General features: G+C 35.4%; 1 protein-coding gene across 4 annotated transcripts in view; it reads left to right on the top strand.

Annotated features, from left to right (window-relative positions):
- ZC3H6 (zinc finger CCCH-type containing 6) overlaps positions 1 to 15,840 on the top strand; it is a 69,845-nt gene that overhangs the window by 47,074 nt on the left and 6,931 nt on the right. For all 4 annotated transcript variants that reach the window (XM_042933035.1, XM_042933034.1, XM_042933037.1 and 1 more), the window contains 6 exons: positions 1,680 to 1,813; positions 7,518 to 7,634; positions 8,479 to 8,590; positions 12,532 to 12,641; positions 13,526 to 13,779; positions 15,553 to 15,840. The exon at positions 15,553 to 15,840 is cut by the window's right edge and continues 209 nt beyond it. In XM_042933035.1, coding sequence (XP_042788969.1) covers positions 1,680 to 1,813; positions 7,518 to 7,634; positions 8,479 to 8,590; positions 12,532 to 12,641; positions 13,526 to 13,779; positions 15,553 to 15,840 — 1,015 coding nt within the window. The remainder of the gene's footprint in view (positions 1 to 1,679; positions 1,814 to 7,517; positions 7,635 to 8,478; positions 8,591 to 12,531; positions 12,642 to 13,525; positions 13,780 to 15,552) is intronic.

The raw sequence follows: 15,840 nt of genomic DNA, 5'->3' as shown, positions 1-15,840 counted from the left end.
TAGTGGTGTCAGGAATCATTCCACTTGGGGAATAAGGGAACATAGAGAGGTTTCGCTCATCCATTCCCACCTGGGGTTTTCCCTTTCAAGTTCTTCCTGTTTGCTCTGTTAAAGAATTGAGTATTCTTTTATTTTTGACATTCATTTCCTCCCCCTGAAATATGAAAGTAATACATGGCCAAATGCAGAAAACCTTTTCTGTGTGTGGAAACAATAACCCAACAAAGATCAAAGATAAAACAAAAGCAATTTGAATCCCTACACCCAAAAACAGTGACCATTAGTATATTTGGTGTACATTCTTCCAGAATCTTTCTGACAGTTATTTTTAACAAAAAATTATGCATGCTGTTTTACTTGTTTTTTCCCTTAACTATGAAGTATATCTCATTCTTCCGCTAACAAGTAGCTTTTAATGTCTGCATTCTATTCAATTAAATAGATATACGATAATTTGTTTAACAAAGTCTTAGGTTTGTGTAACAGTAACCACTTGAGATTTAAGTGCTACTTAACATTTAAGTTGCACCCAGGTTTTTTTTTTAATTCTGTGATTAACCATATTTATACATGTCTCAGAAAACATCTTCACAAATACTTTTTAAGAATAAATTCTGAAATGCAGAATTGAGTCAAAAGATATAGCCACATATTTGAAGAATTTTAATCCACATACCAAGGTTGATTTACAAAAAGTTGATAGACCAATTTTTTAACAGCATGCCAGTGTGTGAAAATGGCAATTTCTCCAAATCCCTACCAACCCTATTCTTTGAAAAGGTGAAAATTGATGTTATTTAAAAATTTTAATTTCTTTGACTCTTTTTGATAAAAACATTTTTTTCATATATTTATTTGCTGTTTTGTAGGTTTAAGATCACGTAATACGTAAGAAAATATATTAGTTCTATGGGACTTTGGTAAAATGAGAAATACTCTGTATTCTATACTAATATTTAATTTTGGTAATTTTAGATACTTTTAATACCAAGTTTTTAAAAAGTAAGACAAGTATAAATTTTACTTGGAAATATATGTGATATCTATTCAAAATTATCACTAGAAACTCAATTTGGTTGGGGCGCCTGGGTGGCTCAGTCAGTTAAGCGTCCGACTTCGGCTCAGGTCATGATCTCACGGTCCGTGAGTTCGAGCCCCGCGTCAGGCTCTATGCTGAGCGCTCAGAGCCTGGAGCCTGTTTCAGATTGTGTCTCCCTCTCTCTCTGACCCTCCCCCGTTCATGCTCTGTCTCTCTCTGTCTCAAAAATAAATAAACGTTAAAAAAAAAAAAAAGAAACTCAATTTGGTCAAGTTAATCGCTAATATCAATAATGTCTTCCTTAGGGATGAATATAATGTTTAATTCTCTGAAAAACTGTTTTCTTATTCTAAGGAAAATTAAAAAGAACAAAACTAGATTTAACTTCTCTAGTCATGTATATTCTTGTGCCTTGCTTTTTTATTATCATTAACATCCCTTAAAAAGAAAAAAATGAAAAGCAATACCCAGAAAGTAAAATAGAAAAACTTAATTAATATTTTTCATTGAATCTAGAGAGAAAGAAAAAGAATGCACTGTATATTATATACTATTTAAAATATGCTGTTCCTTATAAGCTAATAGATTGACAGTTGCGTTGTTTTTCTGTAATATTTGAAGTACATTTTAACTCTTTTAGGTATTGAACAGAGGGTTAAAAGTTTTAATGTTGGTCGTGGACGTGGTTTGCCGAAGAAAATCAAACGCAAAGACCGTGGGGGAAGAACCAATAAAGGGCCTAATATTTTTTCAGGAATGGATGACTTTCAAGAGGTACTAGTTTTAACCTGTTTGGCTGCAGAGAAATCACTGTGATTGTAATGCTACTTTCCTAGTAAATGAAAATTCTCTAGCTAAGATCAAATGAGTATAAACAGATTCTTAAAAAAATAATTAAAGAATTGTTTTAATAGTCATGATACAAGTATAGAGATGCAAATTTAGGTCACCTTGAAATAAAATGGATGTGTTTGAAAGCACCTCAAAATAAAATTGGTATGTCAGAAAACAAAAATGTATGGTCTATTAGTTCTCTGCTGTATTTTCCTTTCCTAGGAGTCATTTTCCCCAGATGCAAATGGAACTAAAATGATAATAGCTTAATATGTAGCAGGGCTGATAAGAAGGGAGATACTGTAGTGGTAAATTAACTTAGTAAAACTGAAAGCATTGAAAGAGAGGAAAAAGAGATATAAATGGTTGGAAAGATGAATTTGTGTACCTTGTGTTTGGTAGATATTGAATAAATATGTGTTGATTTGAACTCTGAACATGTACATTTCAGCCTTTTGGCAACTCTGGATTAAGTGGCCCAATTTCAGTATTCTGTCACTGTTCCAGTAAGATTGATTGAATTATACAGAGCAAGGGTAGATTATTAAAAGCTGCAACCTTGAGTGGGAACAAACTGATAGCAATGTATTGTAATTTGAAAATGCTTGGTTTTCTGATGTCTGGGTTTAAAGATAATGGGCATAGATTTCTTAATATGTATTCGTTAGTACACTATTTAGGGAGATGTTAATAAGTATGAGCTAAAAAAAAAAGAAGTTCAGGCCCAGGTAAATTAGTGAAACCCAACACATACCACTCTACTCTTGGGGATTCTCAGTTAACATTAATGTATTAAAGGCTCCTTGGGGCACCTGGGTGGCTCAGTCGGTTGAGCATCCAACTTCGGCTCAGGTCATGATCTCATGGTCCATGGGTTCTAACCCCGCGTCAGGCTCTGTGCTGACAGCTCAGAGCCTGGAGCCTGCTTCGGATTCTGTGTCTCCCTCTCTCTCTGCCTCTCCCCCATTCATGCTCTGTCTCTCTGTCTCAAAAATAAATAAACATTAAAAAAATTTTTTTTAATGTATTAAAGGCTCCTTGCAAGTTAGATATAAAAAATCCTGTTTTACTTTGTTCAATCCACTGTTTTCAAATTTTACTTAACCCTGAACTCACTCCTTCATCCCACCCACATTTATTAACATTCATTGAACCACTCGCTGTTCCATGGAATAGCAGCTTTGGAAACAAGCTTGAAATTTCTGAGTAATTATAACCTGTCTGTCCATCTTCCTAGACTCCCCTAGAATGTGCTACTTTCCCTAGACTAAATTAATGTGAATACTTTCTAAAGTAAGTTTTCTCCTATAACCAATAGCTACACGCTATACCTGGAAAAAAAAATAAGCGTCCAAGAAAGTGTGGCTTTGAACAAGTTACTACCTGTCTCTGAGTTTCAATTTGCTTAATGTGTAAAATGAAAGTATGGAATTAAATTAACTCTAAGGAGCCCTTCAAGCACTGACATGTTATTTTTTTTATGTTTTTTGTTTTTCAGTGTTTGTTTATTTTTGAGAGAGAGACAGCGTGAGCGGGGAGGGGCAGAGAGAGGGGAGACACAGAATATGAAGTAGGCCCCAGGCTCTGCCCGAGCTGTGAGCACAGAGCCTGACCCAGGGCTTGAACTCACAAACCGTGAGATGACCTGAGCCATTGTTAGACGCTTAACTGACTGAGTCACCCAGGCACCCCAAGCACTGACATTTTGGTGTTTACAGATCTGGACTGTAACTAAAAGATTCTTTATCATGGTATAGAAAATCAGAATAAATTCTTTCTCTTACATTCATCAGATTTAGAATATTTTTTCCTTTTGTTTATTAAGGTTAAAATGTTACCAACTGTTTCAGTTTATTGGCTGTCAAGAGAGATTTCTTCTTATTCCAGAAACAACCAGAAGAGTGCCAGAGCCCAAGCATGTAGCTCATGTTTGGGAGTAGTCTAGGGGAGACCTATTCAGGATAGAGTGAACATGGTAAAGTGGCCAATATAGATCCATCCTTTCCAAGGAGTGTAAGATCTTCCTAAAGCCAGATAAACTCACAGATACTTGTATGTTCACACAGTCTTGAAAACTCAAGGGTAGTCACAGAACAAGCAAATTTTTGATGGATTTGAAAGACTTATTTATTCTGTTAGCCATAAAGCATCTAAATTTTTTTTGTCTTTATAACAGCTGTTAAATTTTCTGTAAATATATATTATTTTACTGGTAGATCCTTTCATTTCCTCTTCTTTATATATTTAAAAAATATTTTATGCTTGTTTTCCTTATACCAGTGTAATACATCTTCTAGAGTAAATTTTAAAATAACCAAGTAGATAGTTTAGCTTTCTCTCTCTCCCTCCATTTTTCCTTTCTCTTCCTCTTTTCTTGAATTGTGTTTTCTTAAGAGATAATTGTGATACAGTGCAGAGAGTTCTATCTAACCTGCCTGCTCACTCACCATGTGACCCTTGGCAAGTCACTAATTTCTCTAATCTTCAGTTTCTATACTTGTCCAGTGAGGGTGCTGAACTAGATGACTGATTCTTCCAGCTCTTACATTACAAGTGATCTTTAAGGGTAGAGGACATTCATGTTGCTTCTGTAGATTCAGACGTAAAAGATCAGATCTTCTAGGCACTTTATTTTGTCCTAAAATTTTATTGTTAAAGTTAGATTTTCTGGAATATCATGATTATAATTAGATTTCTCACAGTTATGGATACTGAGATACTTTCTACTTTTTTACCAAACTAAAGAACAAAACGGGGGGCGCCTGGGTGGCTCAGTCGGTTGAGCGGCCGACTTCGGCTCAGGTCATGATCTCACAGTCCGTGAGTTCGAGCCCCACGTCGGGCTCTGTGCTGACAGCTCGGAGCCTGGAGCCTGTTTCAGATTCTGTGCCTCCTTCTCTCTCTGACCCTCCCCTGTTCATGCTCTGTCTCTGTCTCAAAAATAAATAAACATTTAAAAAAAAAATTAAAAAAAAAAAAAAGAACAAAACGGAAAAAACCACTATCCTCTATTACAACAATGAGGCATATCATTAGAAAGTAACATAGAATGAGTTATTAATGAAATATAGGTGCAACTTGGTGTGTTTTTCAGGGTGTTTGGGTGGGGTTTTTTTGGTGATTACCTAATTTTTTACTTTTTAATTTCAGAGTTATATTCTTCAAGCTGGCCCATTGATTTTGTGTAATGCATTCTCCTTGGCTTCCTATTTTATTATAGCCACCATTCTTTGTAGAGAAGGCATATATGAGCTGGTCATTTATATCTACTTGTTCTAAGTGAACCTAGAAATAGAAAATGTTTGTGAGTCAAATCTACATAAATTTAAGACAGTTTAAATGGTTCTATCATAGTATAGTATAAGCAATTTCATTGTGTTTCCCTGGGGCAATTTGATTATGCTTATATTTTTTTAAAGAACCTATAGGATTGTCTTTTCTTGGTATTTTTGTACTTTTTTCCCCCAAGAATTCCTACAGTAAAGCATATTTCAAATACAAGTGCTGAGGGTCAGATTTCAGTCTAGCCATCTCTTGCCTCGAGTGTTTGCTGGAAATTTCCTATTTCCAGTAGGTTGTGTTTTGTTCTCCATCTCCAGCAAACTGAGGGAAAGGGAAACAAATCAAATTATAAGAGCAAGTAGCTATTGAGCTCCTACTGTATGCCAAGCATGGTGCATACCGGGTGTTTGAAAAATAGCGTTGTTTTATAGAGCTCATGAATCTTAAGTCCTTAGCATGGCTAAGCATCATACTTTTGTTAGCAAATCAATCTTCTTGTACTCCTAGCGAAAGTTGAATAGGGACAAAAAAAAAAAGTTGAATAGGGGTTAAAGGAGAACTAAGGAAACATGTAGGGCTGTGAGATTTTCTACAATACATTTCTTTCTGTTTTGTTTTGTTTTTTAATTTAAAAGCTAAAGGAAATATATCCTTCCTCTTTTTCTTAAAGGAAGTACAAAAATAATTCAAAAAATTTCTAATTTTTTTTGGAGTACACCTAGAGACATACACTTTTTTTTTTTAAATTTTTTTTTTTTTTTTAACGTTTATTTATTTTTGAGACAGAGAGAGACAGAGCATGAACGGGGGAGGGTCAGAGAGAGGGAGACACAGAATCTGAAACAGGCTCCAGGCTCTGAGCTGTCAGCACAGAGCCCGACACGGGGCTCGAACTCACGGACCGTGAGATCATGACCTGAGCCGAAGCCGGCCACTTAACCGACTGAGCCACCCAGGCGCCCCAAGACATACACTTTTAAATGTGGGGGTATATTCTTTTAGTCTTTTTTCTTTTTTATTCTTCAGTCTTTTTTTATTATAAAATTGGGATCAATTTTTCACTTAGTAAAGTATTATGTGCATTTTCTTTCTTTCTTTTTTAAAATGTCTATCAATTTTGAGAGAGAGAGCGAGAGTGCACAAGGGGCAGAGAAAGAGGGAGAGAGAGAATCCCAAGCAGGCTCCATGCTGCCAGTGCAGAGAGAATGCAGGGCTCTATCCCATGTACAGCAATACCATGATGCAAGCTGACATTAAGAGTGGGACGCTTAACCAACTGAGCCATCCAGACACCTCTATGAACATTTCTTATGTCCCCAAATTATCTCTCCATCTCATCAGTTTTTTTAAATTTTTTTAATGTTTTTATTTATTTTTTGAGACAGAGAGAGACAGAGCATGAGCAGGGGAGGGGCAGAGAGAGAGGGAGACACAGAATCTGAAGCAGGCTCCAGGCTCTGAGCTGTCAGCACAGAGCCTGACGTGAGGCTCGAACTCACAGACTGTGAGACCATGACCTGAGCTGATGTCAGACACTTAACCAACTGAGCCACACAGGTGCCCCTCCATCTCATCAGTTTTTAATGATTACATAGTAGTCTACCACTGATAGGTATTTAACTGGTCTTCTTATCTTGGATGTGTAGAGTATTTCTAGATTTTTGTTTGTTTGTTGTTTTATCATGTAAGTAATTCTGCAGTAGTTATTTTTGTGAATAAATATATGTGTGCCTCCCTGATGATTCCCTCAGAATACTCCTGAAAAGTACAAATTCTGTGTCTAACAATATGGATATTATAAGTCTTTTATAACATAGCTATCAAGAATAATATGAGAGTGCACACTTTATCATACCTTTGCCAACACTGAGTATTATTGTTAATTTTCAAGCTTTTTATCTTTATTTATTTTTTATTTTTTTATTTTTTAACGTTTATTTATTTTTGAGACAGAGAGAGACAGAGCATGAACGGGGGAGGGTCAGAGAGAGGGAGACACAGAATCCGAAACAGGCTCCAGGCTCCGAGCTGTCAGCACAGAGCCCAACGCGGGGCTCGAACTCACGGACCACGAGATCGTGACCTGAGCCGAGGTCGGCTGCTCAACCGACTGAGCCACCCAGGCGCCCCAAGCTTTTTATCTTTAAAAAGTAGTTGTACATCCTCATTAAAATAGAAATAGGGTTATTTGAACCACTAGTAGCAATAAGCAGTGTATTAGAAACATAACTCCAAATAAATGATAGCATCGGAATGTCCAGTCTTGGCCACTTTAGGTTGTAATTATACTGCTTTCTCAATCCATTTTAATACCTTTAATATTTCATATGTTGTATTCAAATGAATTGTTTTTTTCTCGCAGTATAATAAACCAGCGAAGAAATGGAAGGTTATGACTCAGGAATTCATTAATCAGCACACAGTGGAACACAAAGGAAAACAAATCTGTAAATACTTTCTGGAAGGGAGATGTATTAAGGTAAATTTATAGTGATATCTCATGAGTCATTTTAACTTCCAAAATAATCTTTAAAATTTAGTCTTTTGGGGGTGGTTAGGTTTTTCATTTCTCATATAGTTGTCATAAAGCTATTTCTTTGAAATGTATCTTGCATGGAAATACTGTACCACAGAGCTCATTTAATTATATTCTGGGACAGTAATATACTTTGTTAAATCAGGTTTTATTTAACAAACACATAATGCTGACTATGCGGCAAGTACTGTTCAAAGTGGATCACTAATATTAAACATTTTAATCTTTACGGCAAACCTATGAAGTAGTTACTGTTATTCTCCCCACTTTATTTTTTTATTTTTTTTAATGTTTATTTATTTCTTTTGAGAGAGAGAGAGAGAGTAGGGGAGGGGCAGAGAGAGAGAGGGAGACAGAGAATCCCAAGCAGGTTCTGTGCTGTCAGCACAGAGCTGAAGCAGGTTCAGTCTCACAAACCATGAGATCATGGCCTGAGCTGGAACCAAGAGTCAGACACTTAACTGACTGAGCCACCCAGGCACCTCATATTTTCCCCACTTTAAACATGGCCAAACCAGGAGATTAATTAAGTGACCACAGTAGCTCAGCTAGAAATGATGAGTGCTGGTAGAGCCAGGCAGTAGCCTCTGAGGCCATGCTCACTGTGCGGCCTCTGTACATGGCCACATCCACTGTCTTGGGCAAGAATTCCAAGGGATTGCTTGAATTATTATTAGCTCTTTATTTAAAGACTGAAGATGTGTCCATAGTTCTACCATGAAATACCAAGAGAAAATTCAATGTTTCTCTTTTTCTCTTCTTTTTTTGCTTTTCTTTTTTGTGACAGGGAGATCAATGTAAATTTGATCATGATGCAGAGTTGGAGAAGAGAAAAGAGATCTGCAAATTTTATTTACAAGGATATTGTACCAAAGGAGAGAACTGCATTTATATGCATAATATCCTTTATTAAAAATATGTTAACCAAAATATTGAGGTTGTAAAACATTACTGAGGTATTTATTTATTTATTTATTTATTTATTTATTAACATTACTGAGGTTTTTAAAAATCCTAGGTACAACCTCTACAGGCTACTTTAGTTGTAAATTTAAAATGGCACATTACATAAACCAAGTCTAGGTAGCCTTTGTGCTTCGAAAGGGCAAACTGAGGTATTCTCTAGGAAAATAAAATAACTTCCCTTTGGAAAAGAAAATCTGTGAACTAAAGGTACTTTATATTTAATATACTCAGCTTATAAGTACTTCAAGCAACTGTACTTCCTAAAGGAGTAGTTGGCAAACTGTTTATTCTATGACTTAATTATTTTACTTATGAATATAAGTATTAAGTTATTGAACATTATAAAACCGAAGTCTCATCAAATCTTATCACACAGTGACAAACACAGTACATTCTTCCCTATTTCTCTTTGGATATCTATACATTTAAATTGTAACTCCTGTCCCCACTCAAATTGGTATTTCATTATACATAATTCTTCTTTTAAAAAAATTTATATATATCTATATCTTTGTGTCTATCTATATCTAAATCTCATGAATCTTTCCATGTTAACTGTCCCCCATTATGTTGCTGGTTATTCATCACCATTTATAACTAATGGAGCCTTTCCTCCCTGATTTGAAACTCCATCTTCATCGTAGATGAAGTGTTTACATGTATGTTTTGGTTTTGTTCTGGACTTTCTGTTGGGCTCCATGGATCTGTTTGCCCTAATGTCTGTGTTGCTTTGCTGTGATTATTTCTGTCTTGCCAGCAAACTGATATTTCACAGATCCTCACATTTATTTCTTCCACCTAAAATTTAAAATAGTCTTATGTAGGTCAAAAAATAATATTAACAAATTAAGTAAAAAATTCCTTTTTATCATAGAGCTAAATATAAAAAATGAAACCATACAAATCAAATGATTTTTATGAATGGATTCCTTCATAATCCAGAAGAGTAGAAAACTTTCCCAAGTCTGACTTAAAATCCAGAAGCAATAAAAGATTGAAAATTTGCACAAAAATTTTTAAACTTGCATGACAAAAATATGACCTATGTAGCCAAAGATAAATAATAAAATGAGAAAAATTATTTGCAACTTACATCACTTACAGAGAGATAACAGCCTTAATACATGAGTTTCTAAAAATTGAAAAGAAAAATGAGCAAGACATACAGATAATTTTCATAGAGAAATGCAGATGTTCCCAAAATGTTATAAAAAGATGCTCCATCCTGTTCATAATATAATGTATGTCGAGATACCATTTGTAGCTTCCAGATTTGCAAAAATTAAAAGTGAGAGCAAGGTTTGTTAGCAAGGCTGTGAAAAAACAGATGACATTCCAACTTTGTGGTAAGAATGCAAAATTGTTCACGCCTATAGATGGGAGCTTGGCAGGCTCTGGCAAAATTACATGTGAATTCACCCTTTTCTAATTGGTCTGGGCAGTGATTACTGATGGCTGCTAAACTCATTAGGTGAAATGTTGGTGAGCAACTTTATAATTGGTAGATTGGGCTGACAGCACTGGGGCTGACTGCTTGGTCTTAACCTCACTAAAAAAAGCCAACTATACGTTAAATGCCTCCTAATACGATGCAGTACAGAGTGTTTAAACACCATCTATTGACAAATAGTAAAATTAACAAATGATACAAAAATCAAGGAGGACTTCTAGAGATCAATAAAGGAAATTTGAGAGGTCTATTAACTGGATGCAATTTATGGATCATGTTTGGATCCTGATGTGAATAAAGCTGTTATATAAAAAGACATTTTTTGCAAACAGTCTGGAAAATTTGTGTATTGACAGTATCAGATGAAATTAATGCGTTAATTTTTTCAGATTGATGGTAAGGTTGTGATTGCTAAGAAAAATATTCCTTATCCATTTGAAATAAATTTGGAAACATTTTCTGACGTAATGTATTTGGAATGTGCTGTGTTTCATATACTCCAGTGTTTGTGGGGAGAGTCGAGAAGAGAGTATAGGAGTGATAAAGATCTCACAGAATTCCAAATGATGAAAATTGTTGAACCTACATGGCCAGCAGGAGGGAGCTCATTTTCTCTCTACTTTGGTACATGTTTGATAATTTTCAAGTTGACTTTTTTTAATCCTAAGTAATCTCACTCTTCATGGATAACCATGCTAACAATATGGTGTGAAGCCTTCAAGATTTTTTTTCCATGCTGAGGTATGTGTGTATGACTGGATGTATATATGTATATATTTTTACACATAAGTTTTTACAAAAACGTGATCCAGCTATGGTTGTTAAGGTTGTATTTTTTTTAATTTAATATTTATACCTTTAGTTGATATGGATTATTTTTTAATGTGTGATGTGCAGTAAGGACCTTATTTTTTTTCCAGATGGTTACACTTATTGTCTCATCTTCACTGATTTAAAATGGCATCTTGACCAGATCTACCTCTATACTACTATTACACATTGTGTTGTTTGATTTTTCCCCTCTCTAATAGTGTATTTGATATGTAGTAGGGCAAATAATCCTCCTTTCTCTATCAAAATGTTATAATAAATTTGACTTACTCAAGAAAAGGAAATCTTTTTAAGATTTGGCATATTTCTTTAGAAACCAAACACCTTATTGAAATAAAAGCTTTCAGCCTATTCTTACATTTTCCCCATAGGGTTATGTCATCTGTAAATAATAATAAATACTTCTTTTATCACATTTAAGCTTCTTAATTTTCATTATATTGGCTACACTTCCAGCATGATGTTCAACAGTAGTGATTGTGACAGACATAATACATGTTTTAATGATAGTGCTTTTTTGCTTTGGCTTGTGGCTGTAGGTTTTTATTTGTTTGTTTTTGTTTTTAAGATTTTATTTTTAAGTGAATTCTAACACCTAATGTGGGGCTCAACAATAGAACCCTGAGATTGAGGTACCCATACTCCATCGACTGAGTCAGCCAGGCACCCCTTGTGACTATAGTTCTAAGATACATTTTTTTTATGTTTATTTATTTTTGAGAGAAAGAGAGAGACAGAGAGCAGGAGAGGGGCAGAGAGAGGAAGACACAGAATCCAAAGCAGGCTCCAGGCTCTGAGCTGTCAGCACAGAGCCTGATGCAGGCTCAAACTCACAGACTGTGAGATCATGACTTGAGCCGAAGTTGGACACTTAACCAACTGAGGTGTCCCTAAGATTTTTTAAATCAAGTTAAGTAACTGTGTTCTTATTTTACTGAGAGGTTTTTATTTTTAAGTCAAAAAAAGATTTTGAATTTTAGCAGTTGCCTTTTGTATCTGCTGAGATGATCATATGATTTCTCTCTCTTGATCTTGTCAGTGTAATGATTATAGTAATAAATATGCTAAAACCACTCAGGAATTCCCTGAACATAAACACAAATGGTATATTTTTTTAATAAACTTAATGGATTTAATATTTTCTTTAGAAGTTTGAGGTTTGTCTCCAAAATCATGAGAATGATTTGCTTATAGTTTTCATGTTGGGATATTTGACTTTAACATGACATATCAAGCCCTTTTGTTTTCTTCATAGATATAAGCTCTTGCTACAAAATTTGTTTTATATAATATTTTTATTATGGAAAATTACAGGACTTACATAACTAGAATACTATAGTATTTGCTATTACAATTGTAAGTATTTTTTCTTTAAAAAATTTCTAGTTTAATATAGTAAGAAAGATTTAAAATTTTTGAATGTTTGCTGCCTAATTAAAATACTTAATCTTAAAATAAAAAAATAAGTCGTCTAATCTGACATGATTGTAGAAAATTTAGTATGATATGATTGACTCAGCACAGTTATGTTTTGTGGCTTAAAAATATTGGGGTTTGATTTTACTTGGTTTATTCCTTAATATTTTTATTTACATGAATTTCCATGTAAGTTCTATCACAGTGGAGCGAAATGTTACCAAGGAGACAATTGTAAATTTTCCCATGATGATCTGACTAAAGAAACAAAGAAACTTTTGGACAAAGTAAGTACTGTCTTTTGCACTTCAGTTATTTGTTAGGTCTCACCACAAATTCATTTGACTTGAATCATGTTTTACAAATTACATTTCATAAAACCCTCCTGAGAAATCAAGGGTTTGCTATTTTAGGTTTTAATCCATTAACGTAGTGTGTTAAAGGGGCGCCTGGGTGGCTCATTCAGTTAAGTGTCTGACGTTGGCTCAGGTCATGATCTCACGGTCTGTGGTTTCAAGCCCCGCATCGGGCCCTGTGCTGACAACTCAGAGCCTGGACCCGGCTTCGGATTCTGTGTCTCCCTCTCTCTCTGCCCTCTTCTGCTCATGCTCTGTCTGTGTCTCTGTCTCTCTCAAAAGTAAATATTAAAAAAATTTTTTTTTAATGTAGTGTGTTAGAAAAGCAGAAATATTGGGCTAGGAATTAAGAATCTTTTCTTACTCTTGTTCTGCCATTAAAAAGCTAATGTACTTTGAGAAATATCCTTTACCATTTTGAATCTCATTATCAAAAATGAGTTTTCTCTCTCTGATCCATTTTAACTTTAAAATGATAATTTTCTAATATCAAAACTAGCTTATTAAAGTGTTCACAGTTTTTAAATGTAAGGAAGAGGGGTGCCTGGGTGGCTCAGTCGGTTGAGCATCCACCTTTGGCTGGGATCATGACCTCATGGTTTGTGAGTTCAATCCCCATGTTGGCTCTCTTGCTGTCAGCATAGAGCCTGTTTTGGATCCTCTGTCCTTCTCTCTCTGCCCCTCCCTCATTTGCACTCGTCCCTGTCTTTCTTTCTCTCTCTCTGACTCTCTTTCAAAAATAAACATTGAAAAAAATTTTAAATGTAAGGAAGAAAGCTTGTGTTGAAATAGTAATCTTTGCCAATTATTTTTAGGTGTTGAACACTGAAGAAGAAGCCACAAATGAAGATGAAAGAGAATTAGAAGAACTTAGAAAACGGGGCATAACTCCTCTTCCCAAACCACCTCCAGGAGTTGGGCTTCTGCCAACCCCTCCAGAGCATTTTCCCTTTTCTGATCCGGAAGATGATTTTCAGACAGATCTCTCTGATGATTTCAAGAAAATCCCATCTCTTTTTGAAATCGTTGTGAAACCTACTGTGGATTTAGCACATAAGATTGGGAAGAAGTAAGTTAAAATTTTTTTTAGTGATATCATTTTTGCTCCTAAAAATTCTTATTAAGAAACTAACTTGTATTCCACGGTAATCATATAATTAAACTTAAGTAGAGATAGCAGATACCTGGCATTCACCCCAGTTGCTACTTCCTACTTTCTCTTTGTCCCCACCCTCCACTGCATGCCATCCACGCTTTTCTCTTTGGAATCCTTAACACAGCTTCAGAAACCTCTCCACACAGTAATCCATCCGGAAGGGCACTGCCAGGTGGATGAATTGATATTTCTCCCAATTTGTTAGGAGGCTGCATGGATACTGATAACACCTTCAGATAGTGGCATTAGCATGGCTTAAGAATATTTAGTTCTTTTAGAGAAATATTTCCTTGGGCTAGTAGAGGAACATCTTTGGATAAGCTGGATCCAGATCTGCATTTTCTAACACCACCATTCCAGCCTTGCTACCCACACCGCAGGGCCTGTGCACCTGGGTGGGCCTTAAGTCCTATTGTTGATTGTTCTTTTAACCCTGAATACTCAGGGATCCCTAACAGTGAGATGTCAGCAAATGAGGAACAAGAACTCTATAAGAAACATCATAGTTAATGTGAACCATTAAAATTATTTCTATTAAGGTCAAGAAGAAGACAGGTATGTGCACTGTTGGCTAATACTGTAGATCAGATCCTCGTCAATGCAAAAAGAGAAAGATATAAGAGATATAAAGATATAAAATGGCCTGGAGAGACAGGCCATTATTTGGGCAGTTTTCCTCAGTAATCCTGAAGGAACCAACTGCCAAAACTATTAGAAATAGTAGTTAAATTAGTAAGATATCCAGAAAGAAGAACAATAGTCAAAACCTAAAGGTCTTTTTATATGCCACCAGTAATCAATCAGAAATTGAAAAGTTGTCCCCCCTAAGACTTAGTTCAGTGCTGCAAGTTCTAGCCAGCACAAGGATTTAGGAAAAGGAAAAAAAAAAAGCATACAGGTTGGAACAGAAGAAAACAATTCCTATGCAAAGATGACATGGTTGTCTATGTAGACACCAAAAATAATGTTTGCAAAGAGATTTTAAATTTTACTGGAAGGGTTTAATAATTTAACCTTAAGTGAAATGAGGACATTTTCTCATGTACGTACACATGTACACAAATGTGACCTTACCTTTGTTAAAAACATATTAAAACACTTTGTATATGCCAAAATAAACATGTCATGTTTGCCTTGTAGTTGGATGGGTCACTGGTAAATATGTTTAGTCTTCTTGACATTTAGACTTCTTCTTGACATTTTCTGGAACTTTCTAATATTTTTTTTACAACTAGGAAAAAAAACTATTAAAACGCATGAATATTCTAAAAAAAAAAAAGAAAGAAATTGAAAAGTTGTATGTTTATATAGTATAATTTTAATTTCATTATGTATTAAAAAAGTTCTGTGTATGCCTAGACTAGGAGAGAACTAATAAAGAAAAATTTATCTTTGGGTGGTGGGATTAGAGGTGATTCTTACTTAGTTTTGTACTTTTCTGTATTTTTCAAAATATCTCTGAGTAAGTTTTAGAACAGGTGATAGTGAGTGGCAGTTAAGACTGTGAGCTGAAAATGAAAGCAAGATGCATGTATTGGTGTTTTCACTTGGAGATAATATGGAATAAACTGCTTCTTAAAAACACGTTCTGATATAGAAAAGCACATTCAACCAATACTTACTTAAAAATGTAACATTCTTACTTGCCTCTTTCTTTGAGCTAAGAAATATTCCTTCTGTCTACAGGCCACCAGCATTTTATAATAGTGCCTCACCACCAGGACCACAGTTTCAGGAAGGCAGTCCACATCCTCAACATATCTATAGTTCTGGATCAAGTCCAGGTCCTGGACCCAATATGTCTCAGGGACATAATAGTCCTGTGATGCACCCAGGCTCCCCCGGACATCATCCGTGTGCAGCCGTGCCGCACAGCCCACCTTTGCCACCTGGTCCACCTGGAATTTTAGGTCCTCACAGTCAAGCTGGAGTACTTGTTCAACCAGATCCACCTTTGACACCACCAAGTATGAG

The sequence above is a fragment of the Panthera leo genome, chromosome A3 (genome assembly GCF_018350215.1).
Source record: "Panthera leo isolate Ple1 chromosome A3, P.leo_Ple1_pat1.1, whole genome shotgun sequence".
NCBI classification, from domain to species: Eukaryota; Metazoa; Chordata; class Mammalia; order Carnivora; family Felidae; genus Panthera; species Panthera leo.
Note: the sequence above shows the minus strand (reverse complement) of the source record. Positions and strands in the feature narration are given on the sequence as shown.